At 40.3% G+C, this 19,888-nt stretch overlaps 1 protein-coding gene across 1 annotated transcript in view; it reads right to left on the minus strand.

Moving 5' to 3' along the window:
- The window catches only part of rragd (ras-related GTP binding D), a 39,665-nt gene extending 20,094 nt beyond the window's left edge, over positions 1-19,571 (minus strand). Inside the window, exons 1-5 of the mRNA XM_014195134.3 lie at positions 19,333-19,571; positions 17,117-17,262; positions 16,539-16,685; positions 15,670-15,869; positions 14,710-14,824 (exon numbers count right to left, since the gene is read on the minus strand). Of these exons, the coding sequence (XP_014050609.1) occupies positions 14,710-14,824; positions 15,670-15,869; positions 16,539-16,685; positions 17,117-17,262; positions 19,333-19,471 (747 nt within the window). The 5' untranslated portion in view covers positions 19,472-19,571. The remainder of the gene's footprint in view (positions 1-14,709; positions 14,825-15,669; positions 15,870-16,538; positions 16,686-17,116; positions 17,263-19,332) is intronic.
- Positions 19,572-19,888: the final 317 nt, after the last annotated feature.

Genomic DNA, 19,888 nt, shown 5'->3' on the forward strand with positions numbered 1-19,888 from the left:
TCTTTATTTTTTTTTACTATTTTCTACATTGTAGAATAATAGTGAAACATCAAAACTATAAAATAACACATGGAATCATTTTATATTTGAGTTTCTTCAAAGTATCCACCCTTTGCCTTGATGACAGCTTTGCACACTCTTGGCATTCTCTCAACCAGCTTCATGAGGTAGTCACCTGGAATGAATTTCAATTAACAGGTGTGCCTTGTTAAAAGTTAATTTGGGGAATTTCTTTCCTTTTTAACACATTTGAGGCAATCAGTTGTGATGTGACAAGTTTGGGGTGGTATACAGAAAATAGCCCTATTTCGTAAAAGACCTAGTCCATATTATGGTAAGAACAGCTGAAATAAGAAAAGAGAAATGACAGTCCATCATTACGTTAAGAAATGAAGGTCAGTCAATCCGGAAAATGTCAAGAACTTTGAAAGTTTCTTCAATTGCAATCGCAAAAACCATCAAGCGCTATGATGAAACTGGCTCTCATGAGGACCGCCACAGGAAAGGAAGACCCAGATTTACCTCTGCTGCAGAGGATAAGTTCATCACACCGTACCCTAGCCTATCTTGTGCAAATTGATTTTGTCCACCCACACCACACGTTATCCCGAAAAGCATGTTAAAATGTCAAAACAAACTCTGAACCAATTATATTAATTTGGGGACAGGTCGAAAAGCATTAAACATTTATGCCAATTTAGCTAGCTAGCTTGCAGTTGCTAGCTAATTTGTCCTATTTAGCTAGCTTGCTGTTGCTAGCTAATTTGTCCTGGAATATAAACGTTGAGTTGTTATTTTACCTGAAATGCACAAGGTCCTCTACTCCGACAATTAATCCACACATAAAACGGTCAACCACATCGTTTCTAGTCATCTCTCCTCCTTCCAGGCTTTTTCTTCTTTGGACTTTATATGGCGATTGGCATCTCATAGCTACCATGACGACCGACCAAACTCAGTTCATCTTTCAATCACCCACGTGGGTATAACCAATGAGGAGATGGCACGTAGGTATCTGCTTCTATAAACTAATGAGGGGATGGGAGAGGCAGGACTTGCACCATGATCAGCGTTACAAATAGAACTGACTTCTATTTTAGCCCTTGGCAACGCAGACGCTCGTTGGCGCACGCGAGCAGCGTGGGTGCAATAATTGAATAACATGTATATTTACATTTAAGTTGCAACGCTCACACACAAGAGGTGTGGTCAGCATTTTAGAGTTAACTGCACCTCACATTGCAGCCCAAATAAATGCTTTACAGAGTTCAAGTAACAGACACATCTCAACATAAACTGTTCAGAGGAGAATGTGTGAATCAGGTCTTCTTGGTCGAATTGCTGCAAAGAAACCTTACTAAAAGGACACCAATAAGAAGAAGCGCCAAAAAACATAAGCAATGGACATCAGACCGGTAGAAATCTGCCGTTTGGTCTGATGAGTCCAAATTTGAGATTTTTGGTTCCAACCCGGTATGTCTTTGTGAGAAAGAGTAGGTGAACGGATGATCTCGTGAAGCATGGAGGAGGTGGTGTGATGGTGTGGGGGTGCTTTGCTGGTGACACTGTTGGTGATTTATTTAGAATTCAAGGCACAATTAACCAGCATGGCTACCACAACATTCTGCAGCAATACGCCATCCCATCTTGTTTGCGATTTGTGGGACTATCATTTGTTTTTCAACAAGACAATGACCAAACACACCTCCATGCTGTGTAATGGCTATTTGACAAAGAAGGAGAGTGACGGAGTGCTGTATCAGATGACCTGGCCTCCACACCGACCTCAACCCAATTGAGGTGGTTTGGGATGAGTTGGACCGCAGAGTGACGGAAAAGCAGCCAACAAGTGCTCAGCATATGTAGGGAAAGCATTCCTCATGAACCTGGTTGAGAGAATGCCAAGAGTGTGCAAAGCTGTCATCAAGGGAAAGGGTGGCTACTTAGAAGAATCTCAAATATAAAATATATTTTAATTTCATAGCTTAATGTCTTCACTATTATTCTACAATGTAGAAAATAGTTAAAATAAAGAAAAACCCTTGAATGAGTAGGTGTGTCCAAACTTTTGACTGGTACTGTGTCAACTGCAGTTATTAAAATCACATTTCTCTCCCTGTGATTTCTACTTTTCAGGTGAGGGTGCTGTTTAGGTAAGGGTGATGTCTGTACAAAAACAAGCAATTTTAAGAGTCACCTATATTGAAACAATTAGACACACTATAACCCACACCTACTGTACACACTTGTGTATCAATCTGATTGATGGATTGTGTTCTGCAGTAAGCAGGCTCAGGTGTATAACTGCAGCTCCTTCCACCTTCAAAGAATAAGCAAGAGGGCCAACCATAGAGAATAGTAAGACACTTCATTATTTATATAACCACGCTATATTGTTTGTCCTTGTGTGTCTGTGCATGTTTTTCAGTATAAAGTACTCTGCAGCCACTTAGTGTGGACACCAGGTGAGGCCACACACAGATTCCTGTTTAACACTGTCTCTTCAACTAACTTATTTTCTCAATAGCAGTCTCTCTCCTTCACTTCATCCCTCTCCCACCTTCTCCATAAATCCTCTAGATCAGGGTTGCCCAACCAGTCGATTGCGGAGTGCTTGCCAGTTGATTGTGAGATGATTATACATCTACTAAAAATCAGCCACACAAATCAATGCCTATAATCTCTTTCTGTTTTAACGTTCGACACTCCTCCATTCACAGCAATGTCTGAAAAGTCACGTGATTTACATAAAATATGACCAGTCCATGCCCACTTATTGACGTTTGCCTAGTTGGCACGGTCAGATGCCGCCTGCCAACTCCAAGTCATGTAATGGTGATGCCAGGCAGGTAGCTAGCTAGCTAACTTTGTAGCCAGATTCATTCTTAAGTTGTTCTTAAATTGTGTGGTCAACAGCAGCAATAATGAGTGAAGGGAAGGATACAAAAAAACAGAAAATGTATCATTTCCACAAGGAATGGGAGGAGGATAATTTTTTTGTCAAGTCAAACTCAAAATGTGTGTGCCTCATCTGCCATAATAGCATCGCTATCCAAAGAAAGGTAACATAGAACGACATTTTAAAACCACATCCCTGAGCTGACAAGGTAAAAATCTGCCATTCTGCCCCTGAACAAGGCAGTTAACCCACTGTTCCCCGGTAAGCCATCATTGTAAATAAGAATTCGTTCTTAACTGACTTGCCTAGTTAAATAAAACTATTAAAACAAGGGGTGAAGATATTTTTCAAGCTTTTTGCTAACAAATTCCAACTGCCCTTTTGTAAGCTTGTCTCCATTACTACAGACGGGGCACCCACTATGGTAGGCCGCATTAGTGGGTTCGTTGCATTGTGCAAACAAGATTATTCTTTCCCGGACTTTCTTAGTTATCACTGCGTAATTCATCAGCAAGCTATGTGTTGGAAGATGTTAAACATGAAAGAGGTGATGGATGTTGTGATGAAGATTATGTGTTCTATTCGAGAAAGAAGCCTACAGCGGAGGCTATTTCGAGCTCACTTAGAAGAGACTGAAGAGGAACACACAGACCTGCTGCTGCACACGGATGTGCGGTGGCTGAACCGAGGTATATTTTTAGGGAGATTCAGTGAGTTGTTGCCTGAAATCAAGGGGTTTCTCAAGGTCAAACATGCAGAATATGCACAGCTAGAGGACACACATTTAGCTTTTCTCACTGACCTAAATTACATGCTAAATTAATTGAATGTAGAACTGCAAGGAAAAGGCAAACATGTAATCGACATGATCAGCTCTGTGAACACAAATACAAACTACAACTGCTCACAAGAAAGCTGCAACGTTAGGACCTGCACTTCTTTCAACACATGCATTCATATACAGCACAGTTTGACAGTGCACGTTACATGGAGCAAGTCCAGAGAATCTTATCTGAGTTTGACAGTCGTTTCACTGACTTTGCATCACTTGAGCCTATTGCCACTTATATGTGCTTTCCGTTTGGCACAGACATAAATGTGGAAGTCATTGCCTCCAAAATGGGATAACTTTTTCAGTTGGACACCACTATAGCAGAAACTGAAATTCTCACCCTTCAAAATGACATTCAGCTGAAATCCAGGGCAACCACTGAAATTAAGGAAGAGATCTGGGAGCTACTGCTAGAAGAGAAGTATCCTAACATAAGATGTGTTCTTAACTTATCAGCCCTTTTTAGATCAACCTCCGTCTGTGAGTCTGCATTTTCTCTAATGAAGATAATAAAGTCCAAGTACAGATTTACTATGACTGATGACCACCTTGTGGCCGGCATGAGACTTGCAACAAGCTGCTACAGCCCTGACTATGAAAAACGACTTACCTCCACCCATTGCCAAAAGTCACACTAAGGTAGGAAATGAAACTAGTTGCACTTATTTGTGGAAAACATTATTACATTAAATATTATTAGTCCACATTACATTTGGGTATCAAATAAGTATCACAGAGGCAGGTCCATACTCAGTGGTGTGTTGCGTTTCATACATTTTGTTGGTTGGTTTAGATTTAGAGACTGGTAGATCTCATCAGGCTGGCAAATGAAAAAGTAAATCTCATGTCAAAGGTTGGGCACACCTGCTCTAGGTTATATCAGCTGTGTTGGTAAACCCCTCCCGCATCTGAACTGGCTACATAGCGGGCACAGCATGATCAGCGGTGAGAGGTCACTTGGTCAGGTCAACAGGAAGTATTATTAAAGAGACTGTATGGAGACATATCACCTGATACCACAGTACTGTATGGAGAGACATATCACCTGATATGTCAGGTGATGGTATCAGGTGATATCTCTCCATACAGTACTGTGGTATCAGGTGATATGTCTATCCATACAGTACTGTGGTATCAGGTGATATGTCTCTCCATACAGTACTGTGGTGTCAGGTGATATGTCTCTCCATACAGTACTGTGGTATCAGGTGATATGTCTCTCCATACAGTACTGTGGTATCAGGTGATATGTCTCTCCATACAGTACTGTGGTATCAGGTGATATGTCTCTCCGTACAGTACTGTGGTATCAGGTGATATGTCTCTCCATACAGTACTGTGGTATCAGGTGATATGTCTCTCCATGCAGTACTGTGGTATCAGGTGATATGTCTCTCCATACAGTACTGTGGTATCAGGTGATATGTCTCTCCATACAGTACTGTGGTATCAGGTGATATGTCTCTCCATTCAGTACTGTGGTATCAGGTGATATGTCTCCATACAGTACTGTGGTATCAGGTGATATGTCTCTCCATACAGTACTGTGGTATCAGGTGATATGTCTCTCCATACAGTACTGTGGTATCAGGTGATATGTCTCTCCCATTCAGTACTGTGTTTTACATTGAAATACAGATAGAGATGTAGTAGTGTCAGAGTTAATGATCCAAGGTCAGTTTTGCTTTTCACCTCCTGATGATTATGATGATTGACAGTGTTAGAATAAAAAGAAACACAAGGCTTAATCATGCCATTTCTTTCTCCATCTGTCTCTTGTCTGCAGGTATGTTTTGATGTGAGAGAGGATCCCAACCCCCAGTCCCGTCATTGCCATCTCACCAACTCTTCAGATAACCTTCCGGCCAACTGGGGCCCCAGGCTGGTGTCACGCCCTGACCTTAGAGAGCCTTTTTATTTCTCTACTTGGTTAGGTCAGGGTGTGATTTGGGTGGGAATTCTAGTTTTTCTATTTCTTTGTTTGCCGGGTATGGTTCCCAATCAGAGGCAGCTGTCTATCGTTGTCTCTGATTGGGGATCAAAACTTAGGCAGCCTTTTTCCCACCTTAGTTTGTGGGATCTTGTTTTTGTATAGTTGCTGTGTTGCCTGCAGAACTTTACATTCGTTTTTGTATTTTGTTGTTTTGTCGGTGTTCATTTAATATAAAAGTAAAATGTTCGCCTACCACGCTGCACCTTGGTCCAATCTTTACGACGAGCGTAACAGCTGGTTAGGAGACACCGCTAGAGACACTATTATGTAATTGTGATGAACTGAGAGAATATTAAGTTTAGTAGCACTGTAATTCATTAATCATGTGCTGTCTTCCATGCTCCTGTGTTCTTACCACTTTCCCGTTCTGTCTCTTACACTCTCTCACACCTCTCTCGCCACCTCCTCTTTCTTCCTCTGTTTTTATAATGCACACCAGATGTGCATTGAAGTACAGATTGAACTTGTATTTGTGCGTTGTCTTGGCTGTGTGCTTAGGGTTGTTGACCGGTTGGAAGGTGAACCTTTGCACCAGTCTGAGGTCCTGAGCGCTCTGGAGCAGGTTTTCATCAAGGATCTCTCTGTACTTTGCTCTGTTCATCTTTCCCTCGATCCTGACTAGTCCCCTAGTCCCTGCCGCAGAAACACATCCCCACAGCATGATGTTGCCACTACCATGATTCACTGTAGGGATGGTGCCAGGTTTCCTCCAGACGTGACGCTTAGCACGCAGGCCAAAGAGTTCAATCTTGGTTTCATCAGACCAGAGAATCTTGCACTTTACCATAAAGCTTTGATTGGTGGAGTGCAGCAGAGATGATTGTCCTTCTGTAATGTTTTCCCATCTCCAAAGAGGAACTATGGAGCTCTGTGTGGCCATCGGGTTATTGGTCACCTCCCTGACCAAGGTCCTTCTCCCCCAATTGCTCAGTTTGGCCAGGTGGCCAGCTCTAGGAAGAGTCTTGGTGGTTCTAAACTTCTTCCATTTAAGAATGATGGAGGCACCTTTATTTGCCAAGGTAGAGTACATGATCAGTGAATATATTCAATGTACAGGCTACAATGATTGGTAATAACTACATCTATATACAACTTCCATCCTTGGCAGAATAAAGTTATATTATACTCAATCCATAGCCTTCATTAATGTCATTCAGACTGTTTTGAAGTCGATACAACCAACTATGATAGCTGAGGTTCATAGCTACGTTCTGAACTAATATTTATACCAAACGTTCTAGAGTTCATCCACAGATTGGCTACATATCTAGCTACACATCCAAAGGCATACAGGTATTTTTATCCTCCACTACACAATAAGCAAGAAAATAGTTAGCTAGCTATGTTACTTCAGCTGCATTGCATGGCAAATATCAGCAATGCAAGCTTACAAAATGTAACATTCAATTTGCAGTAAATGCTTTAGCTAGCTAGATTTTTTACATCCACTATTTCACAAGACGACAGCCTGGTTTGCTGGTTTTCTCAGGAGTCCCTAAAACATTAAACAACAAGAATTACAATTTCACACTCATGTCACAACTCCCATAAAGTTAGCTAGCTGGCTAATGTTAGCTAGTCAGCTAGCTTGCTAAACTTTATAATCGTTTGTCTCTACATTAACTAACATATTCCTCTCAACTGTACATGTTTTGCATGATTCGTTATGACGTTATAATTACTTACATTTTCTTCCATCCTAGTATTTTTGTCAGCCATCTTTGCTGAAGAAAGTCACCAGCGTTGGGTCGCAAAGCTCGATATGATTGATCATCGCCTACTGGTCGCCGCTGTTGATTTGCATAAAGTTGGGAAATGTTGAACTTTTTCACTGCCTCCCACACCACGTTCGCGCTACCCAACGGCCCCCCGCCAACTTCGCTTCTCACCGCTTTCCTTCCATTGAAAATGAATGGGAAGCAGCGTTTTACCGCAGGGAACTGTATGCTAGTGTACACGAAGGGTAACTGTTAAATGTGCCTGGCTTTATAAATCATCCATATACTGTATATCTACAGAAATAAGACAGATCTTGCTTCTGTTTTCTGTTTGAGTTTTTTATTAATAGCCTACTGATTCCGTGAGCACTAAGTATCATGCAACGGCAAAATATCGGATAAAGCAATTTCACGGATTCAGCTTTTTAATCTTTTCTATGCTGTAATAAAGACGTTACAATTTCTGTTGGGTTAGAACAGAAAGGTATTACTTAGAATTCATATAGTGTTGTTTACACTGTTCCAAACAGGCAGAAAAATAATATTGTAATGTAACAGCACCTGTTTGTCACATATAATATGCACCAAGCTCTTGTTTCTATACACTACTTTTTCTTGATCTCCTTATTGTTATTATTACAAATATTATTATGATCATCATTATAATAATAAGTAATGTCGTTATCTTTAGTAGGCTTAGTATAGTATCCTTGTATAACCACCATCGAGCTGTAGGACTAAGAGCACGTCCTGTTTAGTCTTAATACGGTAACTTATTTAGGCCTATATTTCAATATATTGGCTACAGTATCAATCAATCATTTATTCATTCAAGCCATCACACGAGACATTCATGCTTGAAATGCAATCAAGCATTTTATTTTTTAAATGAAAGAAAGGGAGGGAGCATGAAGGGAAAGGAGCATGAACAATTAGCCTAAACAATAAATACCGCAACCGGCATGCAACTGTTTTTAGTCTGCTTTAATAAAGGCTTTATATATGATTTTTTCCATTATTACAGACTCTCTGTTACCCTCATTTATTTACTGTTGTTTACACTGTTCCAAATGGTCACAAAAAAATATTATATTGTAATCTAACAGCAACTGTTTGGCACACATAATACTCATGCAACACTTGCTCCTATACCCTCCTTTTTCTTTATCTTCCACAGATCTGACTTCCCCTTTCCCTCCTGAGCAACCAGTAAACATTCGCCCATTTCAAGTTTTTCACGTCCTCCACATCCATTTTGCTGTCATGTGTACTATGTTCGGAGTTTGTCATAACCCATTTATTGTTGTGATAATTATAGGCTATAGGTCAGGCCCTATTGGTCACATGCATGCGATGCTTACATGTTTCACGTAAAGAGAGAAAGGGTTGAAAGAATAGGGAATGTTTTTCCTAAACAAATGAGGGATTTCAGTAACAGAACTTTTCAGTCAGAAACAAGTAAGAAACTAAATGGCTGAAATGACGCTGCAGCTTCAGCACAGACAGCACAATAAACACTTACTGTGCTGTGGTGCTTCTTGAGTCATTTGTGTGTCTTAATTATTTCATCAAAAACATTGCTTAAAGCATCAGACAAGCTCAGTGCATACATAGTTGATTTCATTCAAACACATTGTGTGAGACTGTCTATATATGGAAAAAAAAGTTTATACCAATTGATTGGTCAAAAGAACAGGATGACTCTTGGTCAACCAAGATTTTTTTCTATTCAAGATATATTAGTGTTTTATTTTTCATACATTTTTCATAAATGTTAGAATTTTTCTCCCACTTTGACAGAGTATTTTGTGTAGATTGTTGACCAAAAATTACAATTAAATCCATTGTAACACAACAAAATGTGGAAAAAGTCAAGGGGTGTGAATACTTTCTGGAGGCACATATACATTTTCTTATTGTATCAGGTATTTAAAAAATATATTTTGAGTTAAAATAAAAAAAATTATATGTACCTAAATTGCATAAATACACCGGCTCTATTTGCATATATGAACACATTAACATAAAGGGGTGGAAGAGGGCTGCAGCCACCAAACACTTGCTCTGTCTACCCTTCCTGCACTCACCTGCACTGTCTAGACTGCCTAATTAATGAATGTTGTTGTCACGTTCAACAAGTGTGTCAATAGCAGGATACCCTCAGATTAAAAATCAACATGCTTGGCTGTAGATTACGCCTATCTAAACATACTTTACATCATGGTTTCCCAAACTTGGGGTCGCGGCCCAAAAAAATGTACATTTGGTTATTAGAACCGGGGTTACGTCAGTAACCTCCAGTAGCCGCTAGACGCGGTTGTAATAAATAGAGTGGTTTCTGTTTTATTCCTACGAATGTGGCTCTATCTTTTGAATGGTTTAAGCTACAAACTATTATGACTCCATCACTGAAAGATAAGAACATGTATGTATGTACGTACTGTTTCCCTCTACTATGCCCACAAGCCGTTAGAACCGAATGGACAAGACCAGGCACTAAATCAGACTGGGGGACAGAAGATCATACTTGCCTGATGCTCTTCTGAACTTACTGCCTGATGCTCTTCTGAATACCTTTCTGATGCATTTCAGTCACTTAAAACCATAGTCTTCAGATTGAAATACTGTCAAAAATACTGTCTGACTGATTTGTAATACACTGTCATAGCCCAAATAAAAAAAAAGTCAACATTGGCCGTTGATTACAACATTTTTTTTACATGGTGGGGGTTGAGAAAGAAATGTGATACCAAAATGGGGTCGCGGGCCAAAAAAGTTGGCGAACCCCTGCTTTACATTGTTTGCAAGATCAGGGATAATATCACTATAATCTGATTTCTATAAGCTCATTTTTGGAAGTTGCTTTCATTTTAGCGCATCTAATTTGTAAACATTTCAACTGTATTAAATTATTACTTTTTCAATTCCACAAAAAATGAACACCCATCAAAATAAATGTATCTTTCTTCTCTTTCTTGTGATGTAAGTGTCGAGATGGTGAGTTATATCCCCAAAGAAACTTTAGCGTTGTTATAGATTCAACGGTAAGACAATGTATTCAAGACAATGTATTGAGCCCATTTCAGCCATTACCAGGGTGTGTTTGACAGGTCATCACAAACAGTGTAACGTTAACGGGGAAAAACGACAGGCACAAGCAAGAGTATGAAAGAGTCACAGGATTAAAATGAAAGCAATCAGTCCAGCGAGATTTAAGTGGAAAGTGCATTTGAACCCCTCAACACAGGAAATGGATGGCTGAAAAAGACAGATCCTCAGGTGGGCGGGGCATGCACGTTGCTAATGTAATGTCCATTAAGAGATGAATGGTTTCTCATGTACTGTACTTATTTATTAACATACACAGACTAACAAGATACTACAAATGCTTTGCTGATTATACTGAAGAAGGCACAAAAGCAGAGAGGGGCGTTTGCTGCCTCAATATTCCACACTATGCCCATGAATATAAGCATAAAAACAATTTGAAATCTATTTTTCTAAGAAACGTTGTAACCGTGATATGAATAATGATTTAATTCATAGAAATATGTTTTCTCATATGTCTGTAGTTATAAACTGAAGGTGAGGTTATGACTTTGGCTTCACCTACTGTAAGATGTCAGATGTCAGTTACCAATATCTCTCATGTTGTTAATTTTCTGTGCAGCTTGTTTACAAATGAACATCAATGAAAACAAAATCAGTAAATTAATTTATGTGTACACAATAAATGAATTGAATGATGTATTCTGTTTTCAATCTTCTCTCTACACAGTATAATGGCATAATGCCTCTTTCTACAAACCCCTGCCATTCTTACATATTACTGCCACCTTCTGGATGAAATTCAAAGTGTTCATAATAAACGATTTGATTCAGCAATAATAATAATATAATAATAACAATAATAAATGCCATTTTGCAGACGCTTTTATCCACAGCGACATACATTTTTTGTATTGGTGGCCCCAGCAGGAATCGAACACACGACCCTTGGCTTTGTAAGTGCCGTGCTGTCACTCACATTCAGCTGAGCACAAAATTGACCAAATTACAATAGAGATGGGCCTCTGCTTTATTTGCTCAGGCCTTGTCAAAGCACTTCTGCCCAAACAACCAGCCTTTTTGGTCTCTCTCGGCCATGTTCGAAGTGCACTATGAATAGGGTGCCATTTGTCTGAAATATACCCTATTACTCACTCACTCAATAACTCTAGAGGTGTCATGAGGACAGTTCTGTGCATTCACACATAGAAAAATATTAAAGGGTAGGTTCAGTATATTGACAACTTACTGTTGGATGGTTCTCACCCTGAAAGTAGTCTATCGGCCAGGAGAAACTTTGATCCATGGTTCGGTTTTCTTTAAACTGTGACTTTAAACAGCACACAGTAGTGTACTTGTGACAAACAAATATGTCTGGTCATATTTTTGATGTTTTATTTTCATTTGTTATTTTATTGAGCCGTCCCTTGCATAATTTTTTAGGCCTCCTAGGTATTTGCATTTAAATGAATGTGTATGAGTACTGCCACTACGGGGAGCTGTGACGTCAAATGGGAGCATTAGTGAGATCTTTGAGGTTTCTCCTTCAATCTTGTAGAATGCCTACGACTGAACACCACTAACGTTTCTCCATCTCATTATTCTATCCTGTATGGTATGTAATGTGCAAAAGTGCAAGATGACTCTCAAAATATTGAGGTAACATGGTTACTTACATAGTCTGTGAGTTTGGTGACCTTCTAAGGCAATTGGAGGGAGTTTTAATCGAGCGAAAAACTTGTTGATATGTTCCACATTGTAAGTAGGTTGGCTAGGTTGCTAATGGTTTATGTGTAGGGATTAAGATGGTGCACAAACCTTTTGTACTTTTAGCTCCTATTTGTTTTATTTTCTATGAACGAAGGCTCAGTTTAGTTCAGGAAATACAGTTGAAGTCGGAAGTTAACATACACCCAAGCCAAATACATTTAAACATTTAAATTCCTGACATTTAATCATAGTAAAAATTCCATATTTTGGGTCAGTTAGGATCACTACTTTATTTTAAGAATGTGAAATAATAGTAGAGAGAATGATTTATTTCAGCTTTTATTTCTTTCATCACATTCCCAGTGGGTCAGAACTTTACATGCACTCAATTAGTATTTGGTAGCATTGCCTTTCAATTGTTTAACTTGGGTCAAATGTTTCAGGTAGCCTTCCACAAGCTTCCCACAATAAGTTGGGTGAATTTTGGCCCATTCCTCCTGACAGAGCTGGTGTAACTGAGTCAGGTTTGTAGGCCTCCTTGCTTACACACGCCTTTTCAGTTCTGCCCACAAATGTTCTATAGGATTGAGGTCAGGGCTTTGTGATGGCCACTCCAATACCTTGACTTTGTCGTTCTTAAGCCATTTTGCCACAACTTTGGAAGTATGCTTGGGGTCATTGTCCATTTGGAAGACCCATTTGCGACCAAGCTTCAACTTCCTGACTGATGTCTTGAGATGTTGCTTCAATATATCCACATCATTTTCCTACCTCATGATGCCATCTATTTTGTGAAGTGCACCAGTCCCTCCTGCAGCAAAGCACCCCCACAACATGATGCTGCCACCCCCGTGCTTCACGTTTGGGATGGTGTTCTTCGGCTTGAAAGCCTACCCCTTTTTCCTCCAAACATAACGACGGTCATTATGGCCAAACAGTTCTATCTTTGTTTCATCAGACCAGAGGACATTTCTCAAAAAAGTACGATCTTTGTCCCCATGTGCAGTTGCAAACCGTAGTCTGGCTTTTTTATGGCGGTTTTGGAGCAGTGGCTTCTTCCTTGCTGAGAGGCCTTTCAGGTTACATCGAAATAGGACTTGTTTTACTGTGGATATAGATACTTTTGTACCTGTTTCCTCCAGTATCACAAGGTCCTTTGCTGTTGTTCTGGGATTGATTTGCACTTTTTGCACCAAAACATGTTCATCTCTAGGAGACAGAACGCATCTCCTTCCTGAGCGGTATGACGGCTGCGTGGTCCAATGGTGTTTATACTTGCGTACTATTGTTTGTACAGATGAACGTGGTACCTTCAGGCGTTTGGAAATTGCTCCCAAGGATGAACCAGACGTGTGGAGGCCTACAATTTTTTTCTGAGGTCTTGGCTGATTTCTTTTGATTTTCCCATGATGTCAAGCAAAGAGGCACTGAGTTTGAAGGTAGCCCTTGAAATACATCCACAGATACACCTCCAATTGACTCAAATTATGTCAATTATCCTATCAGAAGCTTCTAAAGCCATGACATAATTTTCAGGAATTTTCCAAGCTGTTTAAAGGCACAGTCAACTTAGTGTATGTAAACTTCTGACTCACTGTTATTGTGATACAGTGAAATAATCTGTCTGTAAGCAATTGTTGGAACAATTACTTGTGTCATGCACAAAGTAGATGTCCTAACTGACTTGCCAAAACTATAGTTTGTTAGCAAGAAATTAGTGGAACGGTTGAAAAACGAGTTTTAATGACTCCAACCTAAGTGTATGTAAACTTCCAACTTCAACTGTATATGTAAATATGCAATGTGATGATACAATGTGTTGATATTTGTAAAAAAAAAAAAAAAAGTTTTAACAGTTCGTTAGCTTTATGCTAACCAAATGTAGCTTTGCTAAGCGCTAGCTAGCTTTAGGCTAGTGGGTTTCAGCTATTGTTAGTTTACGTGTTAATGGTTTAAAAGGTCATGGTTGTAGCATTGTTTAGCACAGGCCTCCAGTCATGTGTATCTTTTGAAAATTGACAATGCTAGTACTGTAAGTTATATAATGTAATGTAGCCTCTTATGCTATAATTTGATGGTTTTACATGCCAAATTGATGTTGTTGCTAGATGCTAAATACTACTGATTGAATAGCCTTAGATTATATGCACTATTGGTTTGGCCATTGGTGAAAGGTAATATGTGAATGTGTTTGAATGTGTAGATGTATGGCGAGAGTTTTTTTTAACTTGTGACCATTATTCTTGATACTGAAATACTGCAATGTAACGACGTAATACTACAATGCAATTGTAGTGTGTAATTGATTTTGACAACAAAAAGATTAACAAAAGAGAACAATATTTTTAGAAATATTGTAGAATGCCTACTACTGAACACCACTAACGTTTCTCCGTCTCATCATTCTATCCTGTTAATTCAGGTTTATTATCTGCTGACCAGTCTCAGTCCGAGTCGTGTAACATACTCACACATATCAAGCTAACTGAGGACAGTTGAGTGTACTCACAGATATGAAGATATTGAGTAAGTTCTCTAGAGTGGGCAGCTGAGGGATGAGTTTCTGCACCACTTTGCTGAAGGCCTCAAATATGGAGTGGTCATAGATGCTGGTCAGGTAAAGACTGAAGGGTCAAAGGGGAAAACAGTCAGTTACTTTCAATTGGGTATAACTATAACCACCTACAGCAGCAGTTAGACAATCTACTCACAAGTGCATAGCAAAAATGAATTTGAACAAAATGTAGGTAATGTAGGTTGGAGAGAACACTCTGGCCACACACTAGTAATCCACATTATGGTAGCTTCATTTGAAAACACCTCTTTATAGTCGGGCGGATAAGCAAATCGGTTGTACATTTTGTGATAAAAGCGCCACATTTTTTACAGAGGTAGATTTATTTACCCTGAGATTTAGCCACTGGGGGACGTGGCAGCCATCTTACAAAATGGGCGCTGACGGTATTACCAAAGATTTTTATAACTAACCCAAGATAGACTATTTCCACTGGGAGCAAATCGTTTCCACTGGGAGCAAATCATAGTGGGCAGAACAAGCAAGGAGGTGGGCAGAGCCAAGTACGAGCTAGTAAAATCCAATTGGTGTGTTCTAGCATTTATTTGCATATTTCCATTAGGGAACGCCTACTCACGTGTCCAATCACTCAATCCGCCCTTGTACTCATTCTAAACAACACAATTTTAAAACTTTGGAAAAGGGTAAAGTCTAAAAAATGCAGTTCACTATGTTACAGATTTTAGTTTTGGAAACAGAAAACTGTATGGAGATCAAATGTTTAATCGATGAGAAAATGTAAAGAATGTAGGACAAAATCCATCTTGCTCCATCTTCTCCCACTGCCGGCCACTGGGCTTCTTATATTTGGTAGTTAGTGGAAATACCAACCGGATGCTTCACATTTATACATCTGGTGAAATGTCTGGCTCATTGTTCTATCTGTGGTATTACCTTAGATGTATCTTCTCCAAGCCAGCGTCAGCCAAGTCGTCATTGGCCCGTTTGTGTATGTCCCTCTGCTTCTCGATCTTAGCGTCGTCCGACAGCCCATCCACCTTGTGGATAAACACCTCAAAGTTGATTTCTGGGTTGACCTTGTAGGCCCTGGTTACTGTGAGGTGGAGCCGACTCAGCGCCTCCACATAGTCATCCTAGAGACAGACATGGGGACAGGATGGACAGTTACTGTTATAACAGAGGGAAGGTAACGCTTTCTATGAACAGTCTGTGTGTAATTAATGCATTTATAGCGCCTTATATGGTTAGTATTACACTCATAGTAGTCACTTGAGTCCATCCTTTCAAATCTCGTCTCGTTGACAACGTGAGCGATGTCTGGGCATCCAAGGCTACACCCTAGACATGCTTTAAACATTAATACAATTGTTGTCTACAAATGCATAAATGCCTTTTGATGCATTCACAATACATAACACCAAGGACTTAGACGAGATCTGGCCCTAGCTTTTCAATAACACATAGATGGTTCAAAGACAGCCAAGTCACCAAAAGGATTCCCGATTGCTGATTGAAGCTCTCACAGCAAGACTCCTAATCAAAGAGGTGTGGAACACATCTAACAACCTAGTTTCTATTAGAGACCCAGGAGACGTTGCTTTTCTACTTTCACTGTACACTCAAAAGTTCTGAGAACTTTTTTTAATTTAACTGAACTGAACCGAACTGAACTTTATTGATCCCAGAGGGAATCCTCCAACCTGGCATTCTTCAACAAGGATTTATGGAAAACCAGAGAATTTTCTGGAAGTTTTGGGAACTTTGAAACCCTAACATGGACACCACCGTTTCCATGTAGTCACCTGTGAGTCGATGACGAAGATGAGGGCCCCTGTTCCTCTGAAGATCATCTCGTAGTCAAAGGTGGGGTCGAAGAAGTCGATCTGTCCAGGGAAGTCCCAAATCTGGAAGCTGACGAAGGAACTGTTGGACACGTCCTCTCTGCAGATCTTATTCAAATCAAATTCAACTTTGGTTAAAGTGGATTTAAAATCACAACACACTTTTTTCAGTAAAACAATACAATGATGGAGATAAAAAACAAACAGAAGGCAATAAAAAGAGATGTATAAAGTAACATAAAAAATGCCGTCATAAAAAAACTGTCAAATCATCACCAGGCTAAAAAGGTAGGTTTTCAAACGTGATTTAAAAGCTTCAACAGTGCCTGTGTGACAAAGGTCACTGTGCATGCTTAACAGAATGGCTTCCATAGCCTATCTGGGACGGAACACTGTCCTTTACCAGGCCAGGGATCCTCTGTCTCGTGACCGCACCTTGACAACATCTCAGCTAGTTGGGTCAATTCGATAGCACGAGTGGAGACATTTCTACCTGGGGAGTGAGGTTACGGTGGTGATCTAACTCTGTTACATCTTACCTTATTGGTGCTCTCCAGAAACAGGGTCTCGTTGGGGGACATCTTGTGGAACACCACTTTTTGGATGGAAGACTTGCCGCTACGTCTTAGACCCATGAGGAGGATCCTGGGCTTCACCTCCCCACTGAGGGGGTCACTGAAACCACCTGGGGGAGGGAGGGAGAGATGTTTTTTATGACAATGGTGTGTATTTATTAATATTGATATTTATGTTTTTGCTGTGTATGCACTGTACTGATGAATGATTTGTGTATTTGTTTTGTTTTTAATTGAGCTGCCCTTCGTGGCCAGGACTCTTGTGAAAGAGGCATTGTAACCTCAATGGTGACTTCCTAGTTACTCACATACCAGTATTTTGTGTAGATGCAAGCCAATTAAATACATAAGAGCAACTCATACTCAGGGAACATGTGCTCCACATACACCGACCAACCAACACCACATGAGTGTGGCTCACACTCCGACAGCACAGTTGGTATGATGTGTATCATATGGCATAGAATCTCCTCAACCCCATAAAGCCACAGTTTATCTGACCCAAATGGCACACTATTCTCTTTCTAGTGCACTTATTTTGACCAAAGCACTATGGGCGGCCCCTGGTCAAAAGTAGTGCTCTACATTGGGAAAAAGGTGCCATTTGTAATGCGGACAGTGGCCCTGGCACTGAGCTGGCTCAATCAAATGCTTCCTCTGACTTTGATAACTCTCTACTGAGGGAAGAATGTGGTCTGCATTCTATGTCATCGCCGGGCTGGCCTTCCTAATGCTGTAACATTATAAGGCTGCGGCCAAATGCCACCCTATTCCCTATGGGCCCTGGTAAAAAACAATATGGTGCCATTTGGGATGTAAACCGAGACAGACTTGGCACTCATGTAATGTGGTTGAGATGAGGCACCACAGTGGTAATATATTATGGATTCTGAAGAGCATTCGGGAGTTTATAGCTTCGGGAAAAGGAACTGTTCTATCAGTTATTCTTTCACTGACTGGAATGATTCATGACAAATGGCTGGCGGGTATGAAGTGAAGGCCCAGTTAGGCGTATGCATTGAGATCACTGTTACCCAACAATCTATTGGATAAAGTATTTTAGAAAAAATAAGAAGGACCTCTGAGCATATGAAAGTGTGCTAATGCAGAATTATTGGAAGATCATTGTAATGTAAGAGACAGTGGTGACTGGTCATTTAACAGAACACACACTGTCTGGGAGAATGATGAAATCCCCCCGTTGAATTTCTCAACACTATCTCTGAGACTAGAGAAAGAGAGGCTAGAGAGGCGCTGTCTATCATGTGACAGTTGAGTAATTATACAGACATAACCAACATCCCAAATGGCACCCTATGCTCTATTTAGTGCACTACTTTTGACCAGGGGCCCTAAGTAGTGTGTTTTATAGGGAATAGGGTGCTATTTGGGATGCAAACATTCCACACCTCATGTAGTTTATTTGATCCAATAGTATCATTTGGATTGACTCTTCAATGCATCATTTCACTATCTGCAGGTCACACAGTCCTATCCCTCTGACAGGGATAGTCATAATCTGCCTGCATCAAATGAAAGATTGGAGAAGAATCCGGGAATAAATCTTAAAAGAACAAACTGTAGATTTGTGAGAATGTTTGAGCTACCTATTGGAATACGTGCACATATTTTGGCAGATCTTTAATGGTAATAGATTGTAATCGCTTATTAAACGTTAATAAAGGTATTATCAAATAGTTTAAACAAAAAAACTATGCATAATGCCAACAAAATGTAATAAGACTATGTCAATCAGAGCCAGATGCACTGAATATGTCAGGCAGTATATCCGTGAATATGCAGAGGGCGCAACAGGACAGGCTTCAATTTCTCTAGTCAAAACTGGCCAATGATTCCTTTTTAGGTAACATGACGCATGCAAACAAACACGTTTCTCATAGGCCAACGCTCAATATGAACACAGCTCTCGCCTAGCTAGCCTCGTTGACACAGTAGATTACAGTATGTAGCTGCCGAACGACCACGCGTTCGGTATGAAAGCGCTTGGAGGTTATTTTACGCTGCGCTATGTATAAACATTTCACACAAATAGTGAACTTCAAAGGGTTTAGACACAATTCACCTCGTAGCCTACATAGCTGGGGACACAGTAAGATGAAACATTGTGTCAATATATTCATGACCTTCCTGACGCGGAGGGAGAAAAGTTTTGCCACTACCTCCGTCTTCGCAGCTACAGTCCAGATTCCCGTCTGTGAATGTATCAAAGTCATCGTCGTCGTCGTAATAACCAATCGCCAATGTTTCATCGTCTTCGACCTCGATGTACTTCGAAACCCCCTCGCTGCTGCTGGTCATTTTCTTAAATGTTTCTGTTGGTTAGGCTAAGCCACAGACGTTGACCAACTTTTCCACAGCATTGTCACCTGATATGTGCAAACCATTATGAACTTTCACCCCCCCCCCCCCTTCCTCCGTGTGAATGAAGCATGCTCGCTGGCCTGCATACCAGTCCGCCTGCGAGAGAAATTGCAGAACACTGCAACAATTCACCGCATTCAGACATGTTGGAAAGATGCCAGCGCCGAGTCAGAACAGGGGCAAAACTTGCAAACACAAAATTATAGCATGCACCTCGTCCTATCAATTAGCGTAGGCCAACAAAATCGGCTACCTGGACTTGGTTGCTTTTCTCTCGTGCGGATCTTGGAATGTGTACACTATATTTTTCGTAGAATGAGCTCATACAGTGCCTTCAAAAAGTATTCATAACCC

The sequence above is a fragment of the Salmo salar genome, chromosome 01 (assembly GCF_965601325.2).
Source record: "Salmo salar chromosome 01, fSalSal1, whole genome shotgun sequence".
Classification (NCBI taxonomy): domain Eukaryota; kingdom Metazoa; phylum Chordata; class Actinopteri; order Salmoniformes; family Salmonidae; genus Salmo; species Salmo salar.